The 19,431-nt window shown below is 37.4% G+C and overlaps 1 protein-coding gene across 2 annotated transcripts in view; it reads right to left on the reverse strand.

The window, feature by feature from the left end:
• LOC124596582 (poly(A)-specific ribonuclease PARN-like) overlaps nucleotides 1-19,431 on the reverse strand; it is a 305,688-nt gene that overhangs the window by 118,132 nt on the left and 168,125 nt on the right. For both annotated transcript variants that reach the window (XM_047135773.1, XM_047135772.1), the window contains exon 9: nucleotides 19,304-19,370. In XM_047135773.1, coding sequence (XP_046991729.1) covers nucleotides 19,304-19,370 — 67 coding nt within the window. The remainder of the gene's footprint in view (nucleotides 1-19,303; nucleotides 19,371-19,431) is intronic.

The raw sequence follows: 19,431 nt of genomic DNA on the forward strand, positions 1-19,431 counted from the left end.
GTAGGATCCCTTCCACAATTACTATGCTCTCTGCCACTGCCTCTCAATTCTTGATGGTGTGTTACTGTTGGCTGCTGAAGAATGACATCACTGACAATGAGATCACATGTATTTTGACACCTTGCCTACACCAATCATCCATCGAATGGCACTATAGGTCTCTCTATCCCAGTGGCCCACCCCCAGCACCCGTGGGAGTGTTTTCATGCTGATTTTGTGGGTCCACTACTTAACTTTTTTTGGCTTGTAGTAGCTGACACTTTCTCAAAATTTGCTTTCATGGTTTGTTACCTGTACACATTCACAGGGGCTACAGTCATGGCCCTCTCAAAGATTTTTTCCTCAGGCGGATTTCTATATAATTCTTGTGACGGACAATGACCCACAGCTTGTGTCTCAAGATTATGAAGATTTTTGTACAAAGAGCAGCATCCAGCATGTTACAACTCCTTCCTTTCCCCCTCAACCTAATGTTGAGGTATAGTGACTGGTCAGTACATTTAAAACTCAGATGAAAAGAAATGTTACTCAATCTTCTTCCACTGAAGCCGGAGAGCCCTCCGTTCCCTTGGCTGCTCCTCTATCTGCACCAGCCCTTGTGACGCAGTCCACACCCAATCCAGCTCTCATGCTGCCTTCCTTCTGGGTGCCGCCGCCATCAGGTAGAGTAGGGAGCACCGGGTTGTGCCCACCTTAACAGCCCCTGTTGTCGCCACTGCCATCTTCTCTGCTGCCTCCATCACCCAGTGCTTGCCCCGAAGGGGACATGGATACAGCACCTCCATCACTAGTGCTCACTTACGGTCTCTCGCAAGGGAGTGAGTGCCACGCCTGTCCACACCTGCGTCATTTCAGACCACATTCTTCTGTGATAGAACGACACCTGCTCCAGCAGTTGTCCCCATCCAATGAAGACATGGACATCTCCACAGTGACCACTTTCTTCCCAAGAGGGGACGAGTGTTGTAACCCTCTAGAGTGAGATCATGTAATCAAACAGCGTACACCTCCACGTATGGCCAAAGAGGTTGCCCCGCGCTGGCGCAGCAAGCGCTGTGTCCTGTGCAAAACAGCCTCAAATAAGCCAGCATGCCGGATTCTGTGCCAGACTAAATTTTACATGACGATTGTATACTCAATTGTTAGACTATGCTTGAATGTATTCTAGGGTTAAATGTGATTGTACTGATTCCTACTTCATTTAGTGTCTTAGTTAATATTTTCATGAAAAAATGGAATGAAAGTTGGTTGATCGGAATTCTGATATTGTGTTTGTCCAACATTATAAGGAAGGTGTTGGATGATGTTATGTGCTGCAAGACACCTCAGTTACTCAGAAAAAATAGGTATATGCTATAGAAAAAGGCGAGTAACATACAATATGAACAAGAACCAAGAGGGACCAATAATAATCGAAGAGTAAAGGTGAAGTTCTCAGATTAAAAAGGGTATGAGGCAGAGATGCAGTCATTCTTCCCTGCTGTTCAACCTGTATCTCACCAAAGAAGCAATGACAGAAATAAAAAGTGTGTTCAGGATGTAATGGTACTTTGACTTCCGCGCCTCCGCCAATACAAAGATATAACTTACAATCGCGCACGCAGAAGAGCGCTGCGCCAGCGACCGATTTTTATAAATAATTTTGTTCGTCTTTTTACTTTTGCGTAGGTTTTTTGTTTTTAACAACTAATTGATGACTCTCTCTCTCTTGTCTTCATACGATAGACGTGTATTTTTCGGCGATGTGTTGAATGTGCTTTTGGGTGGAAATTAAAATTACATTACAAAGCGAGGTTGTTTCAATTGTGATTCGAGGTGGTTATCATCAAATTTGTAAATTGATCATGACAGTGACAACTTGAAGAAGTTTTCAACAGACGGAGAAAAGTGAAAGACGGGTCGTCCTACAAGATAAATTAGGAGGACAGCCACGAAGACTACATTGTAATTAATACTGCGTATCTAACAAGATTATAAGGTAAATTTCAATTAGTTTCTGATGCTATTTCCGTACAGTCGCTTTTTGTAGTGTTGCCGACCCAGTCTGCCATGCACGGTCAAATTACAGCACGATCTCAATCAATAATACGAAGTCCGCCTTATCCGTAACTGAAATCACCAAAAATTCCAAACCCAATCAGATTTTATATTTTATATTTTTCACAGCAGAACCCCGAGGAGAAGGAAACACTACAATTGGCGTCCTGGTGACAGGACTTGCAATCTTCGGATTTGATACAAGTGCAGTTATTATAAATTTTGGACATTTTATCTAATTTTAACCACTTAATAGCATCAGAAAATGAATTTGGACTAAGTCTCATTCATTTCAATTGTAATGTTACGTGCATGAAATTTACAAAAATATTGTTTTCCCTGTTATTAATTCGTGTTAATTTTCATTTTCATGCTGAGGAAATTAATTTGGTAAAAAAAAAAAAAAGTGGGGGGGGGGGGGGGGGGGGGGAGAAGAGGATAACGTTCCATAAAATAATTTGCACGGACGCGAAAGAAAAATTTTGGATTGAAAACTGTATATCTGAAGCTATATTTGCAACATAAGATTGAAGAACAAAAAAAAATGGTGAGTACAGAAATTTACATTTTTTCCAGTTTCAAGCAGCCATCTGTACTTCCTTTATTCCGATCCATTTATTTCGAAATTATTTTTTCAAATTGATTTACTACTATTATTGCAAATGATAAGTGAAGAGCATATTCACAGTCATTTAGTTGTGAGAGGGAAATTTCAGTACCAGTTTAATAATTCAATTTCTAATTAGAAATCATATAGAAATATCCATTTTCATAAGAGAAATTTCAGATTTCAACATATCATAAATTTTTTTTTTTTTTTTTTGCCATTGGAAAATTTTATTTGCAATTAATTACAAAAATCGCAAGATGGACGCTAGACGCGTAGAAATTGTTTCCGCGGACGAGCTTAGTGAAAGTGACACATTGCAAAACATGTCCGACAGTCAAATGAATACTGAACTTAATTGTGAGGATGTTCAAGACATAATTTTACCGGATCGATTAAGACAACAACCCCTATATTTAAACAGATATACAGGCGAATGGAGAGTGAGTACTACGTGACAAAACGTGACATTGACAACATCAACTTCAGAACCAGACATCAATCAGACACGAAAAAATGACGAAACTAAGACACAGGACTCTGACATGCTCAACCAGATTCTGAAGTTACTTGGTGACCAAAACAGAAAATTTGACACTTTAGACAAAAGATTTGATGCTTTAGACGACAATTTAAAACGTGACATTGGGAAATTTGACACTAAATTCGATGAACTGACACGGGACATAAAACAAAATTTTGAAAAACAATCGAGACAAATTGCCCACTTGACAGAAACCACCAGTAGTCTTGGAAGGAAATTTACTGACTTATCAGACAAGGTTACGAGACAAGAAAAGGTATTTGTGGAATTCAGTGACGAGACAAAAAATGACTTACAATGATGTAATGAGAAATTGTTAACAGTAGTTTTTGAACAACAGAAAACCAGTACCCAAGTTGACGAATTACGACAGTCACACAATTCCATAAAAACAAACCAAGAACACTTAAACCTGACGATTACAGACCTTTCAGACAGATTAAATGATGTAACATTGGAGCAGAAATCCTTACAGGAAAAGTTAGAAAAACTTGAAGACAGAGCAGATGTAGCATCTTTAAAGAATGACACAACTCTAGCAGAGAAAATTGTACATGAATGCAAATTATGTGATGATTATTTAGATGAGAAGTTTGAGACAATGACACAGATCATTTTAGATAAGACAAAGGAACAAGTAAAGGGAGAAACAGATAATATTCAGAAAGAGGTACGTAAATTCAAAGAAAATGTAATACCAAGTTCGTCAGTGATACCAAAACCCATAACAGGCAACCAAAACAAAAATGAGAATCATCATAATGCTAGACCCAGCACACAGCCGAAAATAGAATTACCAACGAGTGATACAAATCCCAATGAACCATTTTTAATGCTACCACAAGATCAAAATTACTATCATACATCACCACATACTATGCACAGTTTGACACAAAATGCCGGACCCATAATACCATCGGGAGTAGCTGATGAAACATTAGTACGACATGGATACTTTCAGACATTTCACGTGATGAGAAAGACAAAGTGCATCCGATTGTTTTCATCCGCTCTTTTGATGGTATTTTCCCGAGACATTGGTTAGAAGCCGATAAAATTCGATATGTTACAAATTTGTTACGTGGAAGAGCAGCTAAGTGGGGAGCAGCAATAAAAAGACGATGTTTAACATTTGAACAGTTTGAACAAGCATTTCTTGAGGAATTCTGGTCGATCACAGAACAGGAAAGTTTAAAACGAGAAGTATACAATCCAGAAATTTACAACCCGAAGAAAGAGACTTTACGTCAACACTTTGAACGCTACCTAGACAAAACATTATATTGGACAAAACCAGCAGATTTACCAGATGTAATTAGAACACTTAAAAGCCACTTACCATTTCCTTACCGTGATAAATTAATAGGAGTGTCCGAGGACAACATGAAGAATTTTTTTAGTTATGCTGATGAGATAGATGTTGTTTACAGAGATGAGATCAGGAATTTCAATCAATTGTATCCGATCCATCCAAGCAATTCGCGTATGCACAACAGAAATGACAGAGGCTATTGGAATCTGCCTCCGACACCTGGAATCTGCCTCCGACACCACAACAAAACACTCAAAGAAACAATTCGCACTACACTGGGACAAATCCATTCAATATTAGGAGAAACAACTCACAGCATTGGCAAGGAAACAGTAATTATTACTATAATGGTTATCCGAACAGTAATTACAGTCAGAACCATAACAGTTATATTCAAAATAACAACAACAGAAGAAGGAACCGAAATCATAGAGATCAAAGAAGAGAGGATAACAGGTACCATCCAGGATATTTTCAGAGAAACAACATCCAACAACATCCAAACATGTATTGCAGGAATAACAGTAATGACAATACCAGTTACAGTCATGGGCGAAATAATGTATGGGGAAATCACAATGGACCACCGCCACAACACATGCAATACAGCAACCCTCAATTCCTACCTAACGGAACTCCCAATGCGACGCGAGGTAAAGTCAACAACCAAACAGCTGATACTTGGGTGACGCGCGACAGAAATGTAAATATTATTGAGTTGGACAATGAACCCAACCCGCAGCAACAACCGAATTTTCCGGAAAACGAACGACGACCGAGCTAAGCGCTCGAGTTACGGTCGATAGGGAGCAGAGCGCAACGGAACCGACGATTTGTTTTCTCCGATATGATGACAATAAGAAAATAGAAAAAGAATTATATCAGGATGTAGATTTTAATAGTACCAGTAAAACAAAGAAGATTATTCAGGCTATAACACGAGTCATGATTGGTAGTTATGAAGTGGAAGTAATGTTAGGTACAGGAGCAGCAGCAAGTGTCATTTCAATGTCCTTATATAATGAACTCAAACAAATAACGAACATACAAACATTGCCAGTACAGAATTGTCACATTATAAGTGCCACCGGCAACAAATCAAAGAATGTGAAATTTCAAGTGCTAATTAACTTCACATATTCAAATATACCACTCAATTACAGTTTTCTGGTAGTAGACAAATTAGTTATGCATTGCATATTAGGAATTGACTTTTTGAATGAATATCAAGCAATCACAGATTTAGGAAAAGGGAAATGTCATTTAACCGTAAACCAACAACAACTGACAATAGAGTTAACACAGGGTAAAAACTTAAACAGTAAACAAGGTAAGTTTGAACAGTTACATTTTGTGTATCCACCAGCAACAAACATATGTGATTTAACTTTTAATGAAGCTGTATCTCAGGGAATTAAAACTAATGATTTATATGAGAAATGCACAGAATCTGAATATCTGACGAAGGAACAACAACTTGAATTACTTGAAGTTTTGCAGCAATTTGCTGAGGTATTTGTGGAGAAACCTGGAATTATTAAAGGCTATACTTATGAGATGGATGTTAAACCACACAAAACATACTGTAGAACATATTATAATATTCCTCGGTCAAAGAAACCCGCAGTTTTGAAAGAGACTGAAAAAATGCAAGCTTGGGGTATCATTGAAGGTCACATTCACCATATTGCAGTCCGATACTAGCAGTTAATAAAGAGGATGGTAGTGTAAGGTTAGTGCTGGACGCACGAGAAATTAACAAAGTTATAATCCCAATCAACACACGACCTATAAATTTGGAAGAACAACTTTTAAAATTTCATAATGTACAGTATTTAACCAATATCGACCTCCGCTCATCATTTTGGCAGGTGAAACTCCATAAAAACAGTCGTAAATACACTGCATTTCTATCTGAGGGATGTAGTTATCAATTTCGTGTTCTACCCTTTGGTCTACGAGTGAGTGCTGGAGTATTTATTGAAGCCTTAGATGCTGTTCTTGGACCACAATTGTTATCGCAAATCACAGTTTATGTTGACGACATTGTCATTGCCACCACTACTTGGGAAGAACATGTAAATCTTTTGAAGCAACTTCTGACTAAGTTTTCTGACGCAGGTGTCACTATCAATTTATCAAAGACGAAATTAGGGAGGAGAGAAATCAAATTCCTTGGTCACATCATATCAACTGAAGGCATTTATCCAGACTCAAGAAAAATTGATGCAATAAAGAATTTTCCATCCCCACAGAATCGTAAACAACTCAAAGCCTTTCTTGGTCTATCTTCATTCTTCAGGAAATTTGTACCCTACCACCTTCTTAACAGTCCACATCTTCTATCTTTACTCAAAAGAAACAATATTTGGAAATGGACAGAGTTCTGTCAGACAGATTTTGAAGCGATTAAGAATGCTTTAGTTAATGCACCGTTGTTATGTCATCCTGACATGACATCAGACTTTTGCCTAGTAACAGATGCAAGTTCCTATGGGCTCGGAGCATTTTTATTCTAAATTCATGTAGAAGATGAACAAACAGTCATCAAACCTATAAGTTTTGCTAGCCGCACGCTCACTGAATGCGAAAAGTCATATTCAGTGACCGAGCGCGAAACACTTGCCATAGTATGGGCATTTCGCAAGTTTCGTTACTTTCTATGGGGAAAACGTACTAAGCTTTATACTGATCATCAAGCTCTTTCTTTCCTGCTATCATGCAAGTTATTACATTCACGTCTTGCACGCTGGTGTGCATCACTACAAGAATATGATTTTGATATCATATACATAAAAGGAGAATCCAACAATATAGCTGATGCTCTATCTCGTTTGCCACAAGCCCTACAAGAATTTTCAGATGTGACAGAACAAACATCAGATTTCAAAATTTTACTCATGTATGACGGTACATTTGCACCTTACTACAAAAACATGTGCAGGAAGTTAGCCATATTGCAGGACAATGATCCCAGGTGGATCCAGATAAAGAATAAATTACGTGCAGGAACAGACCCACATCTTGAAAAATATTACACATTACACAAAGAAGTATTATTTCACCGACGAAACCCTGAATCACAGCATTGGTGTGTTTGCTTACCTGAAGCTCATGTTGATGATTTTATTTTATTTACACACAGAGCTTGGGGACACTATGGTGTAACCAAATGTACAGATAAGATTATACAATATTGCTATTTTCCAAATTTAAGGCGAAGAGTATTGAGTAATATTAGGAAATGCATCATATGTCAGAAAGCCAAATATTCTAGTCGCACAAGCATGAATGAATTGCACCAAATCATACCTAAGAGGCCATTACAGCTAATTTCTTTAGATATTGCAGGACCCTATCCACAAGCACGTGGAGGAATGAAATACATCCTTACTGTGTTAGATGTTTTCACAAAGTATTTAAAATTATATGCTTTACGTTCAGTTTCTACCACTGCTATTACCAGACGTCTATTAACGGATTATTTTGTAAGAATAGGAAAACCTGAAGTTATGATCACAGATAATGCAGCATATTTTACCAGTTTAAAATGGAAGACTTTTATTGAAGAACAGAATGTTAAACATATTTTAATTTCAAGATTTCATGCAGCAGGAAACCAAGTAGAAAGAACATTTCGAGAATTTGGACAGTTTATGAGAACACACACACCAGAGAAGCACACAAAATGGGTAGAATACCTAGCACCATTTGAACAAATAGTGAACAATTTAACTCACATTTATACTGGATACACACCAACTGAATTAATTATGGATAAAACAGAAATAAATGAATGGACAGACCCTCTACCTAAATTTACAGCAACAACAAATCATGTTAGTTTAGAAGAAAAGGTAAGACAAGCTTACACAACATTATGTGACAAAGCTAAGGAAAGAAAGCAGAAATATGACAGAGGTGTCAGGAGAGCACAAACATTTCAAGTTGATGAGTTAGTTTTACAAAGAAAACATCCTAAAACCACAAAACTGAAACATTTAAACAGGAAATGGCAGATCTTATACTCTGGACCATACCGAATTGCAAATATTCCACACCCTGGCTGTTATTCATTAGAATATCCATTAACCCATAAACCCAGAGGTCTACATCCACACAGACATTTGAAAAAATACATACAGTAAAATGTTAGCAAATGAGGAGAAGATAATTAATATGATATACAGTTATAATGAGCCTACATTTAAGTTATACAGATACTTACAATCTAATGAATGCAGGTAAGTCTAGAAAGCAATGTGAACCATCCAATAGTTAATAAGATATTTGGTTATTAGAGGAGTTGCTGTTGAGGCATATACACATTAGAGGAGGCATATACACATTAGAGGAGGCAGAGAACTGAACAGAATTATTTTCTTAAGGAGGCATGTGATAATAGTAATGTTGATACGAGTGATGTGAGTGACTGAATGAGATGAGTGAATGTAATTTTAGTTTAATAAGAGGACAAATAGTAATACGGAGAGAGGTAAATGGAATATAAGATGAGAAAAGGGTATTATTATTATTATTATTATTATTATTATTATTATTATTGAAGTAAAAGGTAAGTGGTGATGAATAAGAGGAATATACATATATATGATGCTGAGGAATAAGTATATGTTATTTTGTGAAGAATGAATATTGGATACGTGAGAATGTTATGAGTAATTGAGAATATGTTGAGAGGAGAGAAACTAGATTTGAACGCTATATCACATGTCCTCATGGAATACAGAATGAAAGTAGTGGAAATAATTATTTACAGCAGCCACTGTTGGAAATATACCAGAAGATTTAAATCTATAACATTTTAACACTAATCTAATGGGAACTTGTAATGACATTTTTGGAGTTATGTAGGTTTGACACTTCAGACTGGAAGAATTATTTAAGAGAACATATTTAGCAGTCACCTAATGACATAATTAAAGCTCATCTACTGAACTGAACTAATGCACCATTAAATAGAAAGGAGAAAACAAAACGTCAGCCCTCTGTTGCGGCTCATACTCTCATCCCTCTCTTAGAAAAATTTATACATGTTGATGAAATATTTGACATTATATAATTCGTGATTATCTGACAGTATGGAGAGACATACACACATATTTATTTATGAATAGAATTTTACAGGTACCACAAGGTAAATACAGAATGGATATACAGCATGGAACGCAGCAGCAATTATCTAAGAAGATTTATTTATTTATTAAGTAAAACATTTATTTATATTGCTTGATACATAGCAACCATCCCATGAACCTATCCTCCTACAGAGGGCTGTCTTGAGGCTTGAAATATATGTAAATTTTATTCCAGGAGGCAAGATGAATTTGAAGTTGAATATTCTAGCGAGTTGCCACAATTATCTTCAAATGTTGCAAGTGTAACGAATGGGAAAAAAATAAAAAATAAATAAAAAATTTAAAAAAATTTAAAAAATGAGCTAACAAATAAAATAAATAAAATGTATATTTCAATCTGAATGTAATGTAATTCACATGTCAGCACAATGATATTGAATGTAACGTAAAAATTTACTATATTTTTTTCATTTAATTCTGTATATGTACTATATGACAACAATGTAACTATCTCATGTAATGATTAATTGTAAATATTTGTATATTTATGTACTTACTATATCAAGAAATGTATTTTAAGATGTTAAGGAACTGCAAAGGACTTGTGCATGTAGCACATGATTCATATAAATGGAACTGAAAATGCAAAGAAGAAACCAACGTGATGGAACACTTGTCAAGAAATATTTACGTAGTGTCAATATGCCTTGAAGTGTATGGTGTAGTGGAAGCCGGCAGGTCTTCAGGTTGGTGTAAAAGACAAGCTCATCACCTGTCGTAGGCAGTGAGGTGTTTCCTGTGCCCTCATTGACCATTTATACCCCGGTAGACGCCACCAAAATTCGACTGCTGGAGATCACAATTTCGTGTTGAAACATTGAACAAACTTTGGATTTTCTTCAAGTCACACGCAAGAGATCCAGGCAGTACACACACACTCAGAATCCGATACTACGTTTAAAGACATTGGAGCAATATAATAGAAACATTCATTATTCGAACTAATTCCATTGTAAACATGAATCATGTGAACTGAATTCAAACGCTGTGCTAAGCAACGATAATACGCTGCAATTCAAAGACATTAATATTACGACTCCTAAAGAAGATACACAAAAAAAGACTGTATACAAAGACTGATATGCAAAGAGCATTGTGCTCAGAAATATTTTTTGTAATATGTAAATTTCTTATTTTCTCATATATATGTACCTATGTAAATTTTCTATACTGCCACGCTCGCTTGCGGAGCGTGTCAGTAGAGGAGGCATTGTAATGGTACTTTGACTTCCGCGCCTCCGCCAATACAAAGATATAACTCACAATCGTGCACGCAGAAGAGCGCTGCGCCAGCGACCGATTTTTATAAATAATTTTGTTCGTCTTTTTACTTTTGCGTAGGTTTTTTGTTTTTAACAACTAATTGATGACTCTCTCTCTCTTGTCTTCATACGAAAGACGTGTATTTTTCGGCAATGTGTTGAATGTGCTTTTGGGTGGAAATTAAAATTACATTACAAAGCGAGGTTGTTTCAATTGTGATTCGAGGTGGTTATCATCAAATTTGTAAATTGATCATGACAGTGACAACTTGAAGAAGTTTTCAACAGACGGAGAAAAGTGAAAGACGGGTCGTCCTACAAGATAAATTAGGAGGACAGCCACGAAGACTACATTGTAATTAATACTGCGTATCTAACAAGATTATAAGGTAAATTTCAATTAGTTTCTGATGCTATTTCCGTACAGTCGCTTTTTGTAGTGTTGCCGACCCAGTCTGCCATGCACGGTCAAATTACAGCACGATCTCAATCAATAATACGAAGTCCGCCTTATCCGTAACTGAAACCACCAAAAATTCCAAACCCAATCAGATTTTATATTTTATATTTTTCACGGCAGAACCCCGAGGAGAAGGAAACGCTACAAGGAATTAGATAAGAATTCAGGGTGAAAGGATATAATAATAATAATAATAATAATAATAATTTGATTCACTGATAACATTGCTATCCTTAGTGAAAGTGAGGAAGAATTACAGTACCTTCTGAATGAAATGAACAGACTAGCAAGAGCAGAATACGGATTGAGAGTAAGCGAAGTGCAGGAATTCTGTTACCTTAGGTGCAAAACAATGCATGACAAATTAGCAATGATGTAAGTATCACACAAGCAGAGAGAGCATTCCTACATCTACATCTACATTTATACTCTGCAAGCCACCCAACGGTGTGTGGCGGAGGGCACTTCACGTGCCACTGTCATTACCTCCCTTTTCTGTTCCAGTCGCGTATGGTTCGCAGGAAGAATGACTGTCTGAAAGCCTCCGTGCGCGCTCGAATCTCTCCAATTTTACATTTGTGATCTGCCCGGGAGGTATAAGTAGGGGGAAGCAATATATTCGATACCTCATCCAGAAACCCACCCTCTCGAAACCTGGCGAGCAAGCTACACCGCGATGCAGAGCGCCTCTCTTGCAGAGTCTGCCACTTGAGTTTGCTAAACATCTCTGTAACACTATCACGGTTACCGAATAACCCTGTGACGAAACGCACCGCTCTTCTTTGGATCTTCTCTATCTCCTCCGTCAACCCGATCTGGTATGGATCCCACACTGATGAGCAATACTCAAGTATAGGTCGAACGAGTGTTTTGTAAGCCACCTCCTTTGTTGATGGACTACATTTTCTAAGGACTCTCCCAATGAATCTCAACCTGGTACCCGCCTTATCAACAATTAATTTTATATGATCATTCCACTTCAAATCCTTCCGCACGCATACTCCCAGATATTTTACAGAAGTAACTGCTACCAGTGTTTGTCCCGCTATCATGTAATCATACAATAAAGGATCCTTCTTTCTATGTATTCGCAATACACTACATTTGTCTATGTTAAGGGTCAGTTGCCACTTCCTGCACCAAGTGCCTATCCGCTGCAGATCTTCCTGCATTTCACTACAATTTTCTAATGCTGCAACTTCTCTGTATACTAGAGCATCATCCGCGAAAAGCCGCATGGAACTTCCGACACTATCTACTAGGTCATTTATATATATTGTGAAAAGCAATGGTCCCATAACACCCCCCCGTGGCACGCCAGAGGTTACCTTAACGTCTGTAGACGTCTCTCCATTGATAACAACATGCTGTGTTCTGTTTGCTAAAAACTCTTCAATCCAGCCACACAGCTGGTCTGATATTCCATAGGCTCTTACTTTGTTTATCAGGCGACAGTGCGGAACTGTATCGAATGCCTTCTGGAAGTCAAGGAAAATAGCATCTACCTGGGAGCCTGTATCTAATTATTTTCTGGGTCTCATGAACAAATAAAGTGAGTTGGGTCTCACACGATCGCTGTTTCCGGCATCCATGTTGATTCCTACAGAGTAGATTCTGGGTTTCCAAAAAAGACATGATACACGAGCAAAAAACATGTTCTAAAATCCAGAATGAGATTTTCACTCTGCAGCGGAGTGTGCGCTGATATGAAACTTCCTGGCAGATTAAAACTGTGTGCCCGACCGAGACTCGAACTCGGGACCTTTGCCTTTCGCGGGCAAGTGTTCTACCATCTCAGCTACCGAAGCACGACTCACGCCCGGTACTCACAGCTTTACTTCTGCCAGTACCTCGTCTCCTACCTTCCAAACTTTACAGAAGCTCTCCTGTGAACCTTGCAGAACTAGCACTCCTGAAAGAAAGGATATTGCAGAGATATGGCTTAGCCACAGCCTGGGGGATGTTTCTAGAATGAGATTTTCACTCTGCAGCGGAGTGTGCGCTGATATGAAACTTCGTGGCAGATTAAAACTGTGTGCCCGACCGAGACTCGAACTCGGGACCTTTGCCTTTCGCGGGGAAGTGCTCTACCATCTGAGCTACCGAAGCACGATTCACGCCCGGTACTCACAGCTTTACTTCTGCCAGTATCTCGTCTCCTACCTTCCAAACTTTACAGAAGCTCTGTAAAGTTACAGAAGCTCTTTAAAGTTTGGAAGGTAGGAGATGAGGTACTGGCAGAAGTAAAGCTGTGAGTACCGGGCATGAGTCGTGCTTCGGTAGCTGAGATGGTAGAACACTTGCCCGCGAAAGGCAAAGGTCCCGAGTTCGAGTCTCGGTCGGGCACACAGTTTTAATCTGCCAGGAAGTTTCATGTTCTAAAATTAGCGACAAACACGCCACCACCAGTTGCATGCAATCTATCCTTTCGAAACACCGTCTGTGCCTTTGTAAAAATATCGGCAGAATTTATCTCTGGCTTCAGCCAGCTTTCTGTACCTATAACGATTTCAGCTTCGGTGCTTTCTATCAGCGCTTGAAGTTCCTGTACTTTACCAATGCAGCTTCAACAGTTTACAATTACAATACCGATTGCTGCTTGGTCCCCGCATGTCCTGACTTTGCCCCGCACCCTTTGAGGCTGTTGCCCTTTCTGTACTTGCCCGAGGCCATCTAACCTAAAAAAAACGCCCAGTCCACGCCACACAACCCCTGCTACCCGTGTAGCCGCTTGCTGCGTGTAGTGGACTCCTAACCTATCCAGCGGAACCCAAAACCCCACCACCCTATGGCGCAAGTCGAGGAATCTACAGCCCTTGTCCAACGAAAATGGATAACAATGTTTCAGAGAAAGTATTTCTGGGGAATTATATGCAGGCGAACCATGGACTGTGAGGAAACTGCAATAGATGAGAACTAAAGAGTTTGTGATGTGTTACAGATGGATGCTAAAATTTAAGGGGAATGATAAGAAATGAGATTATTCTCCTCTCACTTCCTCCCAACCAGAGAGGAAAGGAAAGGAATACATGATAAACAGAAAGTAGAAGATGGGCGAGGATAATATATGTTCAAACATCGGGGAATAACTTCTAATGGTAAAAAACGAGTAGTTATAGATCCAAAAAACATAATTCTGGCATAATGAATCAGCACAAAGAGGGGTTGGTTCAACATTTTCTGCAATCAACAGAAATTTTATTTCCACTAATAATATCGCAGTCATCTACCTTTATTGCATCAAAATACTTGGTGACGATGAAGTAAAATTAATGAATTATTATCTGCACTGATGAATCAGAAATATTGAACACCGTTGACATAATCTGCGTCCCTGAACATTAAGTGGACACTGGTTCAGCTGTGTTAAGTGATACATGATTTAGGTTAGCATCTCATTTCCAAGAGTAGTGGTGGAGAAGCGAGAAGATGCCACATTCATCAAGAATGGCAATAAATGTAGGAACATAAGGCATTCATAAATTTTCCCTAGAACTGCATATAGAAGCATATGCGACAGAGGCAGCAGAATTTCATAATAAACCCTTCATAAAAGTTAATGTATATTTAGCATTTTCACGTGATTTTAATCTATTCATAAATTACCTTGAAGCTCTTATTGATGTATTTAACATTACAACAGATTTTCTTCAAAACTTTTCCATTAGGAATTTATTGGAGCTAGTAACATTATCACTCAATTTCTACCGTAAACTTCCCAACTACTGTGGCTAATTGCTCAAAAACCACCATAACATTTTTTGTATAAAAATCTAATGAGCAAAATTATATTAAAAAACCATTAGTTGATGGCTATTACACTATGACATTCAGTTCTTTTTGTCTTGTGCTAATACAGATCAGAATATAGAATCTAATAAATCTAATTTCAAGAGTGTAGACAGTAAGACAAACATTGATTATTTTAGTAACTTCCTCAAAAGCCATGAACTGGAGTGATGCAAACAGCGCTCATAGTATGAATAAAAATACAACACTATTAGTAAAGCCCTAATCTTATTTGAAAGCTGTTTTCCTCCAGAACTAATCTAGATTAGACCAAAGAACACATATGACTTCTCTGTCGCAGATTACTCAAGGAATAAATGTATCTTGTACAATAAAAAGGAAACACTATCTGCCAGACAGACACAGCTCTTATGTTGGGTGCTACAGCTCATTACAAGACGCACTGCAATGTTCATATCAACTGTAAATAAAACAAACTTGGCATTTGACACTGTTACTCATGAAGAGTCATTGACGTACACAGATATCAAAGCAAAATGCTTTATGAAAAAAGATAGTCACATCAAATAACAAAATAAAGACAATATGCGATGTAGTGAGGATGAGACTGGTAAAGCCAGAGATGAAGAGGAGCAGATAGCATGAAGAGTAAATGATACATTGGTAATAGATGTGTGTGGTGTTGCAAAACGGGCATGTCAAAATTATCCTGTTAATTAAACCTGGCAGTTGTCAGGTTCAGCAGCTGCTGCCGTGGACTATATCAGGCCAGTCATTGCAGGTAACCTCAGTAATATGAATATGATCCTTGCTGATCAAGCAGAAATATGCCTACAACAAAATCTTACGATCAAAATCAACAAAGTTAATTAGATTGTGTTCTTGAGTTTAGTTATTTGTGTAACCAATCAGTGGATCATTTCCTGAATGGTTTAAATAGGCTGAAGTTAAACCTTTGTATGGAAAAGGAGACAATGAAAAAAATTTCTATCCAACTGTACCTAGCTAGCATTCTCAAACATTTTAGAAATGGTAATATAAAATCAGCTGCTTACTCATCTGACAACAAATAACATATTTTCAAAGTCAAAGTTTAGATTTCTATGGGGTTCCAATATTGCACAGGCCATCTACACATACAGCAATTATGTTCTTAGTTCATTAGATAATAAATTACAGGCTACCGGCATATTTTGCGACCTATCAGTCACATTTGACTGTGTAAGTCACAATACAGTTTTAAGTAAATTACAATACTACGACATAACAGGAATCGATTCAAGATGCCCCAAATCACACTCTCCAACAGGAAACAAGTGGTGTCAATATGAAGGAGTCATGTATTAAGCTCTCGGGCATCACTGAACTGGAAACTATTTACATGGAGTGCCTTATTAGATTCAATTTTAGGACCCTTACTTTTTCTGGTGTATGTCAATGAAACTCCATAAATAACAGTGCTATAAGCCAAGTTTGTTTTGTTTACAGATGATAAAAACATTGCAGCAAATAGCAATCAAGTATAGTTTTAGAAAGATCTGTTAATTAGATTTGAATGGACACTGATTAACAGTTCCTAGCCAATTCTTGCCACTGAAATTTGAAAAACTCACAACATGAAGTTCAGAGCTTGTAAGAGGTTTACCCCAGCATATGCCTACAGTATGACAAGCAGATAAACGAAGCTGATAGTGTTAATTCTTGGATTACAGCTTGATAATAAATTCAGCTGGGAGAAGCATACCACAGACCTGCTGAAATGCCTAGACAAATCTTTATTTACAATGCTGATATTGTCAGAAAAATGCTTTCTTCACTTATTTTCATTCCATGATGTTAGACAAGATAATATTTTGAGGTACCTCATAAAACCACACTTAAGTTTCCCCAAGTGCAAAAATATTTAATGCAATTTATTTGTGATGTGAACACAAGATTGACCTGCAAAAGCTTGTTCAAGGCACATGGGAAACTAACTATTGCTTCTCAATATGACATTTGTCATTAATAATATATCTCTTTTCAACTTAACAGTTCAGTTCATGGTACCAGTTCTAGAAATCTTTGCAAGATTTGAAGTCACTTACTTTAGTCCAGAAAGATATCCGTTATTCAGGAAGACACATTTTCGATAACTTGCCAACAGCCATAAAAAGTTAATTACAAATAAAAGTTCTGCTAATGAAGAGCCTAAAGGATTTGTTGGTGTCCATCTTCTACTCTGCTGATGAATGTTTCAGTAGAATCAACTGATGAGTGTATATTATTAATAATGGAAAATAATGTCTCACATAAAATCAGACTTCAGCACAGTTTCATTGCAGTAATGTGGTCAATATAAATAAGTGATGTAAAATGATTTTTCTAGTTGATGATTTGTGGCTTCAATAGTCTAAGAATTATCATATGTATACCTCACTGTATTGAACATTTACATTTTTGTGACAAGTTTGTTATTTATTACCTTATAAATCAAAATATGCTTAAGATTTTTTGACTTATTCCACATCTTTGAGGACAATTTCAGTTGGGATGTGTGGATGGTACTTTAACATATCTTTTTTGTCAATATTTAATGGGCATTCTTGTTGTTTTGACATGTTCACATCGTTGAGGATTCCTCACTATGGCTCTATGGGAGAAAACATCTAGAGGGCAAAAATTGTATTGGTTAAGAGAGACTGGAATGTACAAAACAAACAATTGAAGCTGTTGGGTTTAAATAGGCCTATTACTCTGTGATGAAGGACAGGGAATATGGTGACCCATGCAAAATTAGTCAGGAGCTTTATGAGATACGCAACCTGCTCACTCCAACACTGTGACAGACAGATGTGTATCAGGAGATAGGGCCACAGACATGAAACGTGAATTGCAGTGGCAATCATTAAAACAAAGGCGTTTTTCATTGCGATGGGATCGTCTCATGAAATTTTAGTCACCAGTTTTCTACTCCGATTGCAAAAACCTTCTATTGGCACCCACCTACATAGGAAGAAATGATCATAATGATAAGAGAAATTAGGGCTCGCACAGAAAAATTTAATTGCTAGTTTTTCCCGCGCACCATTTGAGAGTGGAACGGTAGAGAGACGGCTTGAAGGTGGTTCACCGAATCCTCTGCCAGGCACTTTATTGTGAAATGCAGATTAATCACATAAATGTAGATGTATAGGAGGAAAAAAGAGACAACAATGTTTAGTTGCTGAAAGCCTTATTACAGGCAATTTATACACCCCAAATGAGCATAAATCATTTTCCGGACTCCATCAAAACAATTATAAATATATAAGAAACATTGCAACAGTGAAAGATGGCAAAAATCTAAAATCAGACAATGCTTTAATCATCATCATATGAACATATCTAGAGGTAGGGACAGGAAAATTTCATGTGAATAATAAAACAAAGAACAACACAAAATCTGCAATTTTTAAAGGTGTAACACAAAATCTGCAGTTTTTACGTAATGTCACAAAACTGACATTTTCCCATGTATCCACATAAAAATGTTGTAAATCTGAGAGTAGCAATTCACTAATTTTGGTAACTGAAGTTACCGAGCGCCGAAAACGGCTTTTGAATTTTTTTCATAACTCTGAGAATTGTGTGTGATCAAATAACAGTCGATTCCCTGCACAGAGAACTACGACTCCAGATGTGATGTCAAACGAATACATTCCATTAAGAGTTTTAGTCAGTGATGTGTCATTTCCAGATAATTTGACAAACTATTGCATAAAAATGACACACTTAAGAGTTTTTGAATGTGGCGCATCAAACTTGATATTTTGAAATTATACAAATGAAAAACACTGAATACAAAACATTAGTCTTGTAAACATGAACCAACAACACCTAGATCCCAGCCTATGCAACATATCACGCTGTTGTCATGAAATTCATTCACAAAACCGTAAAAATAATACAGAATTCAAATTAGACCTGCCGTGGCCCTAGGAGCCTCCATTTGGGCATTTGTGTGGTTGCCAATGTGAATGTGTGTGTGCTAAAAAGAGCTAGTCCTTGAAAGGTAATGTGAATGCTGTTTTGTGTTGTGTTGTGTTTCTGTGCTCCATGCGTCAACCCACAATAGGTGCCTTTCCCGTCTTTTACATATTGTGCAATACCATAATTATTATATAGAAAAATCTATTGGAACGAAGGAAACTTACCTATTGAAAAATGGCTTTAGTAATGGAGATGCAGATAGTAGAAGCTTCTCTGAGGTTAACTTTAAACCTAAAAAAAGATAAATACATCAGAAATCATATTACAATAATAGCAGTAACTGAACAGTTTT

Source organism: Schistocerca americana, chromosome 2 (assembly GCF_021461395.2).
Source record: "Schistocerca americana isolate TAMUIC-IGC-003095 chromosome 2, iqSchAmer2.1, whole genome shotgun sequence".
Classification (NCBI taxonomy): domain Eukaryota; kingdom Metazoa; phylum Arthropoda; class Insecta; order Orthoptera; family Acrididae; genus Schistocerca; species Schistocerca americana.